At 33.1% G+C, this 13,788-nt stretch overlaps 2 protein-coding genes across 6 annotated transcripts; both read right to left on the minus strand.

The window, feature by feature from the left end:
* Positions 1-164: 164 nt before the first annotated feature.
* Positions 165-3,372, minus strand: LOC105124916 (uncharacterized). Of its 5 annotated transcripts, XM_011025116.1 has the most exons (7): positions 3,213-3,372; positions 2,935-3,108; positions 2,541-2,818; positions 1,962-2,445; positions 1,603-1,844; positions 1,121-1,534; positions 165-1,016 (listed from the first exon to the last, which is right to left on the minus strand). In XM_011025116.1, exons 1-7 carry the CDS (start codon positions 3,232-3,234, stop codon positions 879-881), a joined length of 1,752 nt encoding a protein of 583 aa, XP_011023418.1. In that variant the 5' UTR covers positions 3,235-3,372; the 3' UTR covers positions 165-878. The 5 variants fall into 5 exon arrangements, with proteins under 5 accessions (XP_011023418.1, XP_011023417.1, XP_011023416.1 ...); XM_011025115.1 differs by having other exon boundaries at positions 1,121-1,562; positions 1,709-2,445; positions 3,213-3,371; XM_011025114.1 differs by having other exon boundaries at positions 1,603-2,445; positions 3,213-3,371.
* A 2,483-nt stretch (positions 3,373-5,855) lies between these two features.
* On the minus strand, positions 5,856-8,019 carry LOC105124917 (NAC domain-containing protein 86-like). The gene is made up of 5 exons (XM_011025119.1): positions 7,733-8,019; positions 7,460-7,645; positions 7,106-7,377; positions 6,136-6,996; positions 5,856-6,032 (listed from the first exon to the last, which is right to left on the minus strand). Exons 2-5 carry the CDS (start codon positions 7,641-7,643, stop codon positions 5,985-5,987), a joined length of 1,365 nt encoding a protein of 454 aa, XP_011023421.1. The 5' UTR covers positions 7,644-7,645; positions 7,733-8,019; the 3' UTR covers positions 5,856-5,984.
* Positions 8,020-13,788: the final 5,769 nt, after the last annotated feature.

Consider the following 13,788-nt stretch of genomic DNA (forward strand, 5'->3'; position numbering starts at 1 on the left):
AAAAAATGAGATGCAACTTTGAATCAGTAACATGTTAGCAAGAGGCTGCAAATCCCTTCTGTTGTTATGCTAATGGTACATCTAACCAGCTAGCATTCGACAATTAATCATGGCCATTTACCAGGTCTGAAATTTGGATCCAATTGATCCAGTGTCGATTAACATAATTCTAATTAATGAATATAGATTTCTTCATTACAAACTGTCTATAACATAATCAAGACATTCTAGTACTAGTATTCTGCATTCACACATCAGTAAAGCAACAGTTAACAAAGATATGAAGAACTAGAACTTATAAATTGAACAGAAAATTTTGTTTTAACATTTTTGAAACATAACTGATACTTAGATACAAGGTCCATAAGAGCTTTTTGCTCTTGATACATATCATCTTCACACAGACAGCTACAAATAACAATAACTAGCAAGCAACTGTAGATATGTAGAACTTGCAGGCTTTTTCGAGTTAATAACTTCGGTAGTTAGGGATAACAATCTCATCAGGACAACAGAACAAGACGCATCTTCTGCTACTAGTAGTGAAATCTTCCTATGAATATAGCATGCAAATTCGGGACAGCACAGGCTATATTTTAGATGTTTGCAGCTTGAAGCTGCGCGGGCTGGCATGCAGTCGGACTAAGCAGCATCCACCATAAAGTAAGCACGATATGCAGATCAGCAACCATGCAAGGATCCAAACAACTAGAGCGACATCAGTTATTCACGTTGGCATATCAGAGGAGCATTAGTATTTGCCCTCTTGAGCCATATATAATAAACTGCATCGATTGTTTAGGATGGATGTTTATATTAAATTAAAATAGCAGAATAGGAACGTGCCGCTGATGTATAGGTCCACAGAACAGATATGTTCAAGTAGACGTGGAGGTATCATAGTCCATGTAGGAGTGGCTTGCCTCCACGCACTCAGGCGGCTGAAGTACTGTGTTGGGGCTTTTTTGGGGCTCAAAAATTGCTTCCAGCGCCTCTGGTAGAAGTTCAGGGCTTACCTGTTGAAAGTATCATGTAAAGTAAGAATAAACCGTGGGTTTGTTACTCAAATCACATAAGAAAAACCAAAAAGAATCTGTAATGCATGTTACTTAATTCTTACATCTGGAAGCGAGACATCAGCTAGGTTATTTTCTGAAAAAGGGACCATCAAGTAACTCGAGAAACCTTCTTCATGGGTTGATATATCAGCCTTCTTAGAAGGATTTTGATTTCCAAAATCCGAAGGTATTGCTGTGAGAGAACTCCATTCACCTTCATCGAAGGCTGATAAATTAATTTCCTTGTCTAGATTTTGGTTTCCAAAATCAGAAGCCAAAAGGCTACTTAGTTCGCTTTCATTATAGGTTGATTGGTTTATAAATTTAAAAGGCATCACCACGGAAGTACCACATTCACCTTCAGGTGGAAAGGGTGGATTTTTATTTTCAAAACCATGAGAAGCCATTAACGAGTTCTCATAAGTTGATATAGAATTTATATTGTTCAAATTTTGATTTTCTAAATCAAAAGGCATGTACTGACTTTCACTGACATCATAGACTAAATCAGCTGTCAGCAGCTCATTGGGCTTTTAAAAGGCATGTACTGACTTTCACTGACATAGACTGAATCAGCTGTCAGCAGCTCATTGGGCTTCTGATACTCCGAATCAAAAGCCATATAATGGTTTTTGTCGACAATATAAGCTGAATCAGCTGTCAGCAGCTCATTTGGGTTTTGATACGAATCAAAAGCCATATAATGGTTGTTGCTGACAGTATAAGCTGAATCAACTGTCGGCAGCTCATTCGGGGCCATATAATGGTTTTTGCTGACAGTATAAACTGAATCAGCTGTCAGCGGTTCATTTGGGTTGTAACGGTTTTTGCTGACAGTATAAGCTGAATCAACTGTCGGCAGCTCATTCGGGGCCATATAATGGTTTTTGCTGACAGTATAAACTGAATCAACTGTCAGCAGTTCATTTGGGTTTTGATTTTCCAAATCAAAAGCCATATAATGGTTTTTGTTGACAATACAAACTGAACCAACTGTTGGCTGATTCCGGTATTGAGTTTCAGAGTTAAAAGCCGTGGAGTGGCACGAACCAGTTCCATCGTAAGCTAAATTAGACCCTGACTGACATGAGTTCTGATTTTTAAAATCAGAAGCTATGTAGTGGCTTAATTCACTAACTTGGCGAGTTGGGGTCAGCTCTCTTGAGTTTTGGTTTCCAGAATCAGAGCCCGCATGGTGGCTTAATTCACTATCATCAGAAGCTAAACTCACAACAATCTCACTTGAGTTTTGATTTTCAAAATCAGAAGTCATACTCTGACCTGGTACAGCTTCAGAAACAGAGACTGAAGCCATAAGGTGATTTTGTTCACCTTTCTTGATCCTCTCATCTGATCTATTCTCCAATCTACAGAGAACATATTGACCCTGCAAATGTCAAAACAAGAAAGTGAACGGGTTCTTTAGATCGCAATTTCCCAACTCATCCATCGAACACAGTGTTACTTCAACCATGAATTTACCTTTTTAGAGAGGCTAGAATTGGTGACGATGTCAAATTCGTATATCATCCAGCCAGTCCTTACATCTTTCGGCCGAGCTGTTTTATAGAAAGCCAAAGTCTTCATGACACCAATGTTTTTCTTAGTATGCCCGGCCATGATTGGCTTTATCTTGCAGGTCGACTTCCAGTATCCGGCCTTTGTTTTTCTATTACAAAGTCTGCTCTTCTTCTCGTACTTAAGATCGCGAGGGCAAAAGAAATACCACTCTTGATCAGCTAAATTTATAATCGATTTATCTGCAAGGAATAAATCCAGCCATCTTGATCAACAAAATATCCTGACAGATATATGTATATATATATATATAGAGAGAGAGAGAGAGAGGGAAAACACTATAGTCGTGTGTTATTACTAGGTAGATCCCATGGTTCATGCTCGCAGAGGTTAATCTCTGCCATGGGCACGCCTTCCACAATACCACCACGTGATTTCGGCACCAAATAATTGATTATTAATTCTTCAGGGGATGGTTGGAATTTAAATCCAGCTTTCATTAATTGCATTAAGCTTATTGGATTCGCCATGACTACCATAACCATAACCGATCGATTAGAAATAATAAACAAAACCAAGTAGTGTACTACGTTGGAGATGAAGATGACTAGTGTTGAAAGGGTGAATTTGACTGACCTGATGAGAAATCGGAATTCATTACTCTTCCTAAAACAGGAATCTGGTCTTGAAAGAATGGAGAAGTGCTCGCTTCAGTGGGAAGTTGGAAACGAGAGAGGGGAGTGGATGGACAGTGTGAGCATGCTTTTAAGATAAAATATTTACACCAAGTGCTAGAGATTCTCTTCTTATAAGTAATTGACCAATAGAACCAATGGTGAGTCCACCAATGTAGTGATGTGCAGTGGCGGCCCCCTTAATTATTTTTTTTAATATATTTTTACATTAATATATTAAACTCATATGTTAATAAATACATATGCACACATCATTGCCCTAATTTTCCCCATTTTTTCCTTTTCTTTCTTTATCTTCGCCTATCAAATATTGTTCACTTGCCGTTCCTGTCTCTTGCTTAACTCATCAATTAATTTTTCTTGTTTTTTGCTTTATGTTTTAGGTAAAAAAAATTTATTTTTTTATTTTAATTTTAATTTTTTTATAATTAGTTATTAAAAATATTAGAATTTATGATAATTTAAAAAATTTTATATAAATATGTTTAAAATAAATATTTAAATTTATTAATTTAATCCATTAAGTATTTTTTATTATAAAAAAATAAATTAATATTCATGCAAAACCATTATTTTTGGCATCTCTTACATTGACAATAGTTTATTAAAATTTAATATTTTTATATAATTTATTTGTAAATAAAATATTAAATAAAAATATTTTTCAATCATTGTTCATCTTATATATACACTAAGCATTGTTCCTTAATTAAATATCTACAATATACTTGGAGTGTTTATATATATATATATATGAGTTGAAATAGATTTTGATTTTGATAAATTGATATGAATTTTTAAATTAATTTTATTTGATATAAATTAATATATATTTTATGAATTTTTTTAATAAATATTTATATAATATATTATTTATTAATAATTTATCTCCTCGTATAAAATATTTTGACTCCGCCCCTAGTGGTGGGCCATTGATTGATAGAAAATGTCCATTCCCTGTGTACTCACTACTTTGTCGAGAAGAAGTTGAAGGCACTGGACTCCGAAGTTCCACATTTGTAGTTTTCTACTGGAAACGCGTTTTCTCTTTACACTTTATGAACAGCATTTTCCACAGGGCAGGTTTGGCACTCAAGCTTTTACCACCAGCCACTGCCCCTCTTCTACAATAATCTGGAATGTTCACTAGCTCACTCGTAGACATCTTTGATGCTCTACGAAGACTACAGGATACTTTGTGCTGTACAAATTATTTAATTTTACTGTATTCTTCTACATGGTTGTGATGGTATAATGTGATTTCTCACTCATTTTCATTTTAGTCCTTAAATTATGTGTGCACGGAAAGAGTACTAAAGCTTGAGCCTTGGAAAGTGGAAACCATAAGTTATCATACAGAATGGATATCAGTCGTATGCATGTTGGGAATTTGATATGCTATTAGAGATTTGTTTTCAAACTTGTTTCCGAAGTTCTTCTGTCCGATCCCACCACTTTCGCCCCCCTGAACCATTTTTTGGTTTCCATCGGTCCCTTCATTTTCACATCTTAGTCATCTGACTACAAGTTTAATTTGATCGCTTAAAATGACACAGCAGAGCTCCTGTTCTCCTTGCTTGTTCCCTGGTTCTTCTGCTAAATGCTTACATCGCTGCCATCTCTTTCATACGATCACTCGCTCTCAGGGTTGGATATTTCCCGTGCTTTAGTACTTCTGTCCTGGATGTTGTGCATGATGCTGGATTTCAATGATACAGGAAATTGGTCTTGTTTTAAGATTAATGACAGGCTACATAGTTTGATACGGGAAAACACACACTGCCACTGGCTTCTGAGATGCAAATTTGAATCAGTAACATGTCAGCAAGAGGCTTTCAATCCCTTCTGTTACGCTACTAGTACATCTAACCAGTTAGCATTTACCAATCAATCTTAATAGGATCATCGCCATTCACCAGGACAGAAAGTTGCATCACATCTATCCAATGTTGATCAGCACATTAACGTCATTCTAAACCTTCAGTAACATAATCACCACACTCTAGTGCCAATCTGCATTCACTTTACATTAGCAATCCAACATTCAACAAAGATAAGAAAAGAGAGCTAGAACATATCCATTAAACATAAGTTTTGCTCAACGTCTTTGAAACACACTGATACATACAAAATCCACAAGAGATGTTTGCTCTAGATACGATTTCACCTTCACACACCCAGAAACACATAAGAATAATAAGAAAGTAAATGTACAGATATAGAACTTGCACACTACTTGCAAGTATAATGTCTTTAGGACTGAGGGACAACAATCGCATCAGGATCATAGAACAAAGCTGCAATGTCCGCTAATAGTAGTAAGACTTTCTGTAGATATAGCTGCAGATTTGGACAGCAAGGCTATGTTTTAAAGGATTGCAGCTTCATGAAGCCGAACTAAGCAACATCATCATTTAAGCAAGCTGAATATATAGATCAGCAAGCATTCAAGGATCCAAACAAATAGAGCGACATAAGTCACCCTAATTGGATGATTAGAGGAGCATTAGTAGTTGCCCTCTTAAGCCATAAATAATAAACTCCTTATGACTGTTCGGTATGGTTTTTTTTTGGTTCAAATAGCAAATAGGAAATGAAGGGGGTGTAGGACTAGAGAACTGATATTTTTAAGTAGATGCACAGGTATCAAAGCGCATGTAGTGGCTGTATTCCACGCATACTGGCAGCTGAAGTGCAGTGTTAAGGCTGTTTTCTATAGCTCAAGAAACTTTTCCAGCATTTCCAACTTCTCACGGATTACCTGCAGGAAGTATCTTGTAGGGTAAGAATAAGCTACGGTTTGCTACTCAAAACACATAAGAAAAATTAAAAATAATCTGCAAGGCATGTTACTTAAAACTCACCTCTGGAAGCGCGCCATCACCTAGATTATTGTCTGAAATAGAAGTCGTCGAGTTACTCGAATAACCTTCTTCAAAGGTTGACATATCAGTCTTCTTACAAGGATTTTGATTTAAAAAATCCGAAGGAGTTTCTGTGAGGGAACTCCTTTCACCGAAGGCTGGTATATCGATTTCCTTGTCTGCATTTTGATTTATAAATTCAGAAGCCATTTGGCTTCTGGATTCACTATCATTAGTTGATTGATTTATAAACACAGAAGGGATCACCACGGAAGGACCGCATTCACCTTCAGGTTGAGAGGGCGAGTCCTGATTTTTAAAATCAGAAGCCATTAACCATTTCTCATAAGCCATTAACCAATTCTCATTAATTGGCATGGTAATCATGTTGTTTGAAATTTGAGTTTCCGGATCAAAAGCCTTATAGTGACTTTTGCCTCCTTTATAATCTGAACCAACTGTCGGCTGATTCCAGTATAGAGTTTTAGAATTAGAAGACATGGAGTGGAGCGACCCACTTCCAGCATAAGCTGAATTAGACTTTACCTTATTTGAGTTCCGATTTCTAAAATCAGAAGCCATGTAGTGGTTTAATTCACTAACTTGAGGATCTGAGTAATTCATCAGCCCATTTGAGTTTCGAGTTTCAAAATTATTAGTAGCCACATGGTGGCTTAGTTCACTTGCATCAAAAGCTGAATTCACCGTCATCGCACTTCCATTTTGACTTTCAGAATTAGAAGCCACACTCTGACTTGGTTCAGCATCATTATCTGAGACTGTAGTCATGTGGTGATTTTGTTCCCCTTTCTTGGTCTTCTCATCTGGGTTTTTCTTCAATCTACAAAGAACATATTGCCCCTGAAAATGTCAAAACACAAAAGTGAAGCAACTATTTAGACCACAATTTCCCAAATGATCCATCAAACACTGTGTTACTTCAACCATGGAGATTAAAGTTGGCATTTACTTCTTTAGACAGCCTAGAATCGGTGATATCATATTCGTATATGATCCACCCAGTCCTCTTAGCTTTCGGCCCAGCTTTTTCATGGAAAACCAAGGTCTTTCTTATACCGATCACTTTCTTGGTATGCTTAGCCTTTATGGGCTTTCCCTGGCAGGTTGATTTCCAGAATCCCGCCTTCGTTCTTCTGTTAGAAAATTTTCTGTTCGAATTCTTGAGTTCGCGAGGGCAAAAGAAATACCACGCTTGATCATCTGACTTCATAATCGATTTATCTACGCAGACATGAGTGCAAGCAACATTAACAAAACATTCTGACATTAACATACAAGATATACAGATGTCAATTTTTATTACCAGGTAGATCCCATGGTTCATGCTTGCAAAGGATCACCTCTGCCATGAGTAGCAAGTCCTTCACGTTATCACCACGCGTTTTGGGCACCAAATAATTACTTATTAATTCTTCATGGGTTGGATGAAATCTAAATCCAACTGGTTTCATAAGCTGGAGCTGGACTGAGCTTCTCGGATTCGCCATGACTAACCAAGACAAAAAAGCCAAATGAAAATTAGAATAAAAAAAACACTCCTACTACCAAAGCGTTTCAAGAGTGAAACTTGACTCACCGGATGAGAAATTGCTATTGACTCGTCTTCCTAAGACAGGAAGGAAGAAGAGGCCGATTGATTTATACAAGGAGAAGAGGTGGATGGCTATCAGAGGAAAGTGAGCGCGTGTCTGCCTCCGTTATTTACATTGGCTATCACATTCTCTATTGACCAATAGAGTCCATGGAGAGTCCACCAATGGGGCCATTGATTGATAAATAGAAATGGTCACTGCTCACTCCTTTCAGAGCAAGCTGAAGGGAATAAAGGGGTTGGTTCCTTTCTATTACTTCTGTTAGAAGCACTTTTCACTAGGCAAATAACGTGTTTGGAATTATAATAATAGATGATTTTTAAAGTTTTTTTATTTAAAATAATGTTTATTTTATTTTTAAAATTTATTTTTGATATGCTGTAAACAATTTGAAAATATTAAATAAAAAAATAATTTAAAAAAAAACTTTTAAAATACAAAAATAAATAGTTTGTAAACTTGCTTCCCAAGTTCTCACTAGCTACCACCACTACGAGGACCCACGCGCCAATTGATACGTGAAACAGGTAGGAGCATTCTGATAATTCGACTGGAATATTGTTATTTTGGATAATTATCTAAATTTCTTTTTTTTTGGACAATTTGTTGATTTCGATTCAAAGTCAACAAATTAAAAAAAAATTAAAAATAATAATTTTTTAAATTTTAAATTATTTATTATAATTTATTTTGATTTATTTTTTATAAAATTATCATAATTCCAAATAAACAATCTAATATTTGGTTGGTATTTAATTTTACAAGCGTCTATTTTTTATCATAAAATTAAATAAAAAAAAATTATTAATTTTTAAAAACTTAATAGAGTTCATGATGCCGAATTGCGGATTTGACAAGTTAAGTAATAAAACCTAGATCAATTAAATATGCTGTCGTTTCAATATTAGAAAAAAAAAAGTCATCTTGAATTATTATTTTTTAAAGTTAAATCATGTTTTTCTTTAAAGACTAACTAAATCATGTTGAGATAATTTTCATACAAGTTAATTTTAAATTTGGTTTAGGCAAGGAGTTGAGATAGGAAGTTTCAAGGTTGATCCACTAGGTTGAATTTAATAACAATGTTGAATAGTTCTTTTTCTTTAAAAAATCTCATCTTTCAATTTTTTTCTCTTTTGATTGAATTCTTTTTAGCTTTTTTTTTTTTAATTTCATCCTTCAATATGTAGTTGATTTTGAATCAATATTCATAATTTATTTTAGTTTTTTTTCAATGAAGTTACCGCGGTCTTAAACAAATATCTCGATATTTTGTTCGTACTAAATTTTACAAATATCTATTTTTGTTATCCCATCATTAAGTACAAAAATAGTTTTTTTATAAAAAAATAAAGTTGTTAAATTCAGTGGAGTCCATGATCCATACTGTTGGCTTGGCGGGTTAATCATGAAACTTGAGTTAATCTAATATGTTGTCATCTTAATATCTAAAAACATATAATCTTCAAAAAAAATTTAAAGTCAAACAATGTATTTTTACTAGTTATTTGTGTTGTCTTTAAACTTAACAAGTCAAATGAATAATGTTAAAATAACTTCCACATGAATTAATTTTAAATTAAAGCTAAGCAAAAAGTAAGATTGAAAGAATTTTAGGTTGATTTATTGGATTAGGTTTAATAAGAATACAAATTAGTTACTTGAAACTTGAATATTTTTTTGTTTACATTAATTTTTTAAAAAAAATTAAGCCACAACATGACATGAGTTAAGAAACTAGTTAAATCTAACCCACATAGCACAAAGGAAACTAGTTAGAAAAAAAACTAAAAAAGAAGTTATCGTGCCCCAAGACATATATTATTATTCATTATAATAGTAAAATTATAAAATTACCTTTGCAAAATAAAACTATTGAACATGGCATTGAGGACAATATTATATTTTTGCTAAGATATAATTGTTTTTAACATATTATGGGGGGTTAGATTTGTCATTTCAAAAATTTCGACACAATAAAATTATTATTTTAGCACTGGAATAAAAAAATAGTTATGCCTTTGTCTTTGGAGTATTTTAGTACTTTCATTTTATTCGGAATAGTGCAATTACTTTAGTAACCTTGCAGATAAAAAAGATATTACTCTTTCATAAGGTTTTTTTTTTTATCATTGTACATTTGTTTTGTTGTAATTTTAGAGGTTATTCAATGATGTTATTGTAATTATCATATATTAAATATTATTTAAAAAAAACTTACTTGCACTCATCGATATGTGAACAGTCTCGTGCTATGTAAGCAACGCTTGTGGAGCCTTTCAGCAACCAAAAGTAGCCTTCAGGAGCAATGTTTAGAATATCTTGATGTCTTATACTGTCACGACCCGAATCCCGGGTCCATGATCGGCAACGCAGGAGCAGTGTCGAAAGGACACCCTATCTACGCTAAGCCTCAAAATAGACATATCAAAAGAACAAGATATTCAAAAATACGCAGCATTTCATAATCTTGAGAAATATTATATTACTCAAAACTGATGAAATCAAATGATAGTTCAAAACTCTTCATCAGTAATTAAAACAAAAATAATAATTCATAATACTCATTACATTGTCAAAATCCAAACTTAATTAAAACAGAGTAATAGTGGAGCGTCTAAGACATCGAATCAAAACAACCTTGAACAATAAGCAAGGCATACCGACCCAAAACTGAAGAAGTAGGAACACTCAACAAAGTCCAACTGCTATCAGAAACTAAGAACCTGAAATAATATTAAGAATGAGGGGTGAGTTCAACCAACTCAGTGAGGGAATAATATTTAATATACATTTTAGATATTTTCATATTAATAATTTGTCAGATGATTTATCTTGATATACATATACATATACATATAAATATAAATATAAATACTGAACATATTATCATAACATAGTGGAATACATGTCAGAGATCAGATGACACCCGAAGGTGACCACTGTGGGATGATCAGTCGCCACAGGCTGATGCTTCTCTCATCAGCTAGGTATACAGAATACTATGTGCACATAGGCTAACTACTCTCCGTTAGCATGGAGTTACTGGTCTGTCCTATATCAAGGCATAATAGATATTTACAGAATCATCAAAGAAACGTATATCATATCAAATAGAATTTAGCTCAATAAAATACGAGTGCAAATTTCAAGAATAGATGAGTACTCGGAAAACAAAGCAAAATATATAAATATAAATATTCAAGAGATTAACTAATCGTACTCATCATATAATCAACATACATATTTACTTATATTATATGCATATTAAAGATTATCCCACTCACCCGGAAAATATAGAACTAAAGGAACGTCAGACGAAAGACCCGAAAATCCTATTGAGGATCGTTAAGAGAACCTACAACAATATATGACATATACTCAAAAACAACTCAAACAAAATATCTCAATGCATAAAATAAAACTAGGTTTACTCTCCTAGGTTTAGGGACTAAAATGATAATTATCCAAATAGGGACCAAAATGTAATTTTACCAAAACTGGACCAAACTGTAAATATATAACCATACTGAAATTTCACCCATAAACCATCCTTCATTCTGTCCAGAACGAACTAGGGACCTAAAAGTAATTTTTATAAAGTTTAGGGACTAAAATGTAAATTCTTAAATTTAAGGACCAAACTGGAAATATTCCAAATCAATTATCAAACTGAGATTTATCATCCTTAACCTCATAATAACACTGTCCAGAATCTCAAAATACCATTAGGGGTCAGATTATAATTTTTCCAAAGTTTAGGGACTAAACTGTAATTTCTTAAATTTAAGGACCAAACTGAAAATATTCCAAATCAATTATCAAACTGAGATTCATCATCCTTAACCTCATAATAACACTGTCCAGAATCTCAAAATACCATTAGGGGTCAAATTATATTTTTTTCAAAGTTTATGGACTAAATTGTAATTTCCACAAATTGAGGGACCAAATTGAATTTTCGTCATCTTCAACCTCAAACCCAGAATTATTCACAGATTACCTACTGTTCTTTCTAGAATTCCAACTCAAAAATCACAATTTACACAAAACATAACTCAACATCATCATCTTTACCAACAATCTCTCAAAATCAACTAATTAATCAATTACCCACAACAATCAACCCTATAACATTCAAATTAATTCATCAATTAACCCAAAACACAAATTTTCAGAACCCTAATATTTATCAAAACATAAATTTAAATTTCAAACAACACATTTATACATTTAACAACTTAAATCTTACCTTTAAAGTTATTTCTTCTCAATCTCTTCCCTTTCCCTTCTTTTCCCCCCTTTTCTCTTCTTCTTCTTCCTTCTCCCTTCTCCCTCTCTTACGTTTGCTCTCAAAAAAACACAGCTCTCTCTTTTGGTCTTTTGTTTTATTTGCTTTCTATTTATATTTATCAACTATTATTCAATTATCACAATACCCCTCATTTAATTATACTTACTCTTTAAGTCACTAAGGGCTTGGTTGCCCTTTCCTACTAATTTTCAAAACATCACGTATACATGGTGGCATTACGTGTTTTTCAATATTGATAGCATTTTATCGGCAATGACCATTGTTTTTCTTTCTTCTTTTCTCTTTTCTTTTAAAATTTTGTCCCAACTCCTGTAAAATTTCAAAATAACCCCTTCAATTTATTTTTCTTTTACATTTATTCCCTATGCTTTTAATTATTTTTTATTTTAGAATAAGCCGTGTTTTTTGCTTAAGGATTAACTTTAAGCTAACCCAAATTAATATTACACGCACAACATTTATTATTATTATTATTATATTATATTAAATAATAAACCATGTGAAAATCCAATATAAGAGTGTGAATATTTAAATTTTTTATTTAATGAATAATAGATAGAGTGTGAATATCTTTTCTTAGATATAAGAATGGATATCGATGTTGATATAATAGAAAATCAATTTGTGATACCTTTGTCATCCCTAATAACTAATAATTGTAGGTTTATAAGCACAAATGTGTTTTCATTACCATGCCTGAAGTATATGCCCTAATTAATATGTTGGCATACTTCCGAAGGGTTTAATTTTTGGAAGAATTAGCTTAATTTGTTTTTATATTTAAGGTTTAGTTTCTAATACGTCCCTATAAATTTATTTGCTGCTTATTTATTAGCTAAGATTATTGTCCAATCTAATCTTTTGGGATATATTCTCATCCTAATAAACGAAGGTATCCTTACATTAAAAACTTAAATCTAAATTGATTTACGAGGAAATATATTTGAAAAAAAATGTCATGTGGCATTAATTATATATATTCTTTTTTTGTTAACAAATGAGGTGGAATTTGAGTTTTATACATAAGTGTAAGTTTGAATGCAAAAAAAAAAGATATTAAATTTAAAAATAAAAAATAATAATTAGATTTACAGGGATAGATTGGGGAATTAAATTAAAAAACAAAGAGAATTGAACAATTAGAGTCGGAGCAATTAAACGGGCTTAAACTAGTCTTAAAACTGTACGGAGATGTAAACTTAATTCTTACGAATGAAAACCGAAAATAAACATCGACGTTGCTAGACTCAACCTCATGATTTGTGAGCTCTTTTAATATCATCAGATCTGATTAATGAAACAAGTGCCACGTGTTAAAGGCTTGCACACGGGATCTGTCATTTTGCTGGGCCTTTTTGCTTTCTCGTCCTGGACAATCACATCAACATTTGGGCACAGTCACACGTCACCTGGAAGGCTCGAGTTTCGCTCACCTCCACACACACCCATGCCATCAAGTTTTTTTTCTTTGAGCACCTCTTCGGATTGGCTGGGTCTGCTTCCTTTTTTTCTTAGTCTGATTTTTTAGATTAATTTTGTTTTAATTTCCTTAGTCTAATCGGTTTTTTTTTTCATTTTTAATTATATATGATAATTAAGCTTATTATAAGGTCGTGAACTAAAAAAAAATTAAAGAGATATTCAATGGATTAATCAAGATATTTAAACCTTATTTCCTAAAAAACTGGAGGATTTAACTTGTTTTTCTATTTACATATGGATTGG

The sequence above is a fragment of the Populus euphratica genome, unplaced genomic scaffold (assembly GCF_000495115.2).
Source record: "Populus euphratica unplaced genomic scaffold, PopEup_1.0 scaffold32.1, whole genome shotgun sequence".
Lineage (NCBI taxonomy): Eukaryota > Viridiplantae > Streptophyta > Magnoliopsida > Malpighiales > Salicaceae > Populus > Populus euphratica.

What these genes read in the sequence shown, in the direction of transcription:
- LOC105124916 (XM_011025114.1), bottom strand. Translation starts at nt 3,234, where the DNA reads ATGAATTCCGATTTCTCATCAG. An exon ending in TGAACCATGGGATCTACCTA is followed by an intron (nt 2,819 to 2,934) that starts GTAATAACACAC and finishes TATTCCTTGCAG; the next exon opens with ATAAATCGATTATAAATTTA. An exon ending in CTGATGTCTCGCTTCCAGAT is followed by an intron (nt 1,017 to 1,120) that starts GTAAGAATTAAG and finishes TACTTTCAACAG; the next exon opens with GTAAGCCCTGAACTTCTACC.
- LOC105124917 (XM_011025119.1), bottom strand. Translation starts at nt 7,643, where the DNA reads ATGGCGAATCCGAGAAGCTCAGTCCAGCTCCAGCTTATGAAACCAGTT. An exon ending in TGAACCATGGGATCTACCTG is followed by an intron (nt 7,378 to 7,459) that starts GTAATAAAAATT and finishes ATGTCTGCGTAG; the next exon opens with ATAAATCGATTATGAAGTCA. An exon ending in GTGATGGCGCGCTTCCAGAG is followed by an intron (nt 6,033 to 6,135) that starts GTGAGTTTTAAG and finishes TACTTCCTGCAG; the next exon opens with GTAATCCGTGAGAAGTTGGA.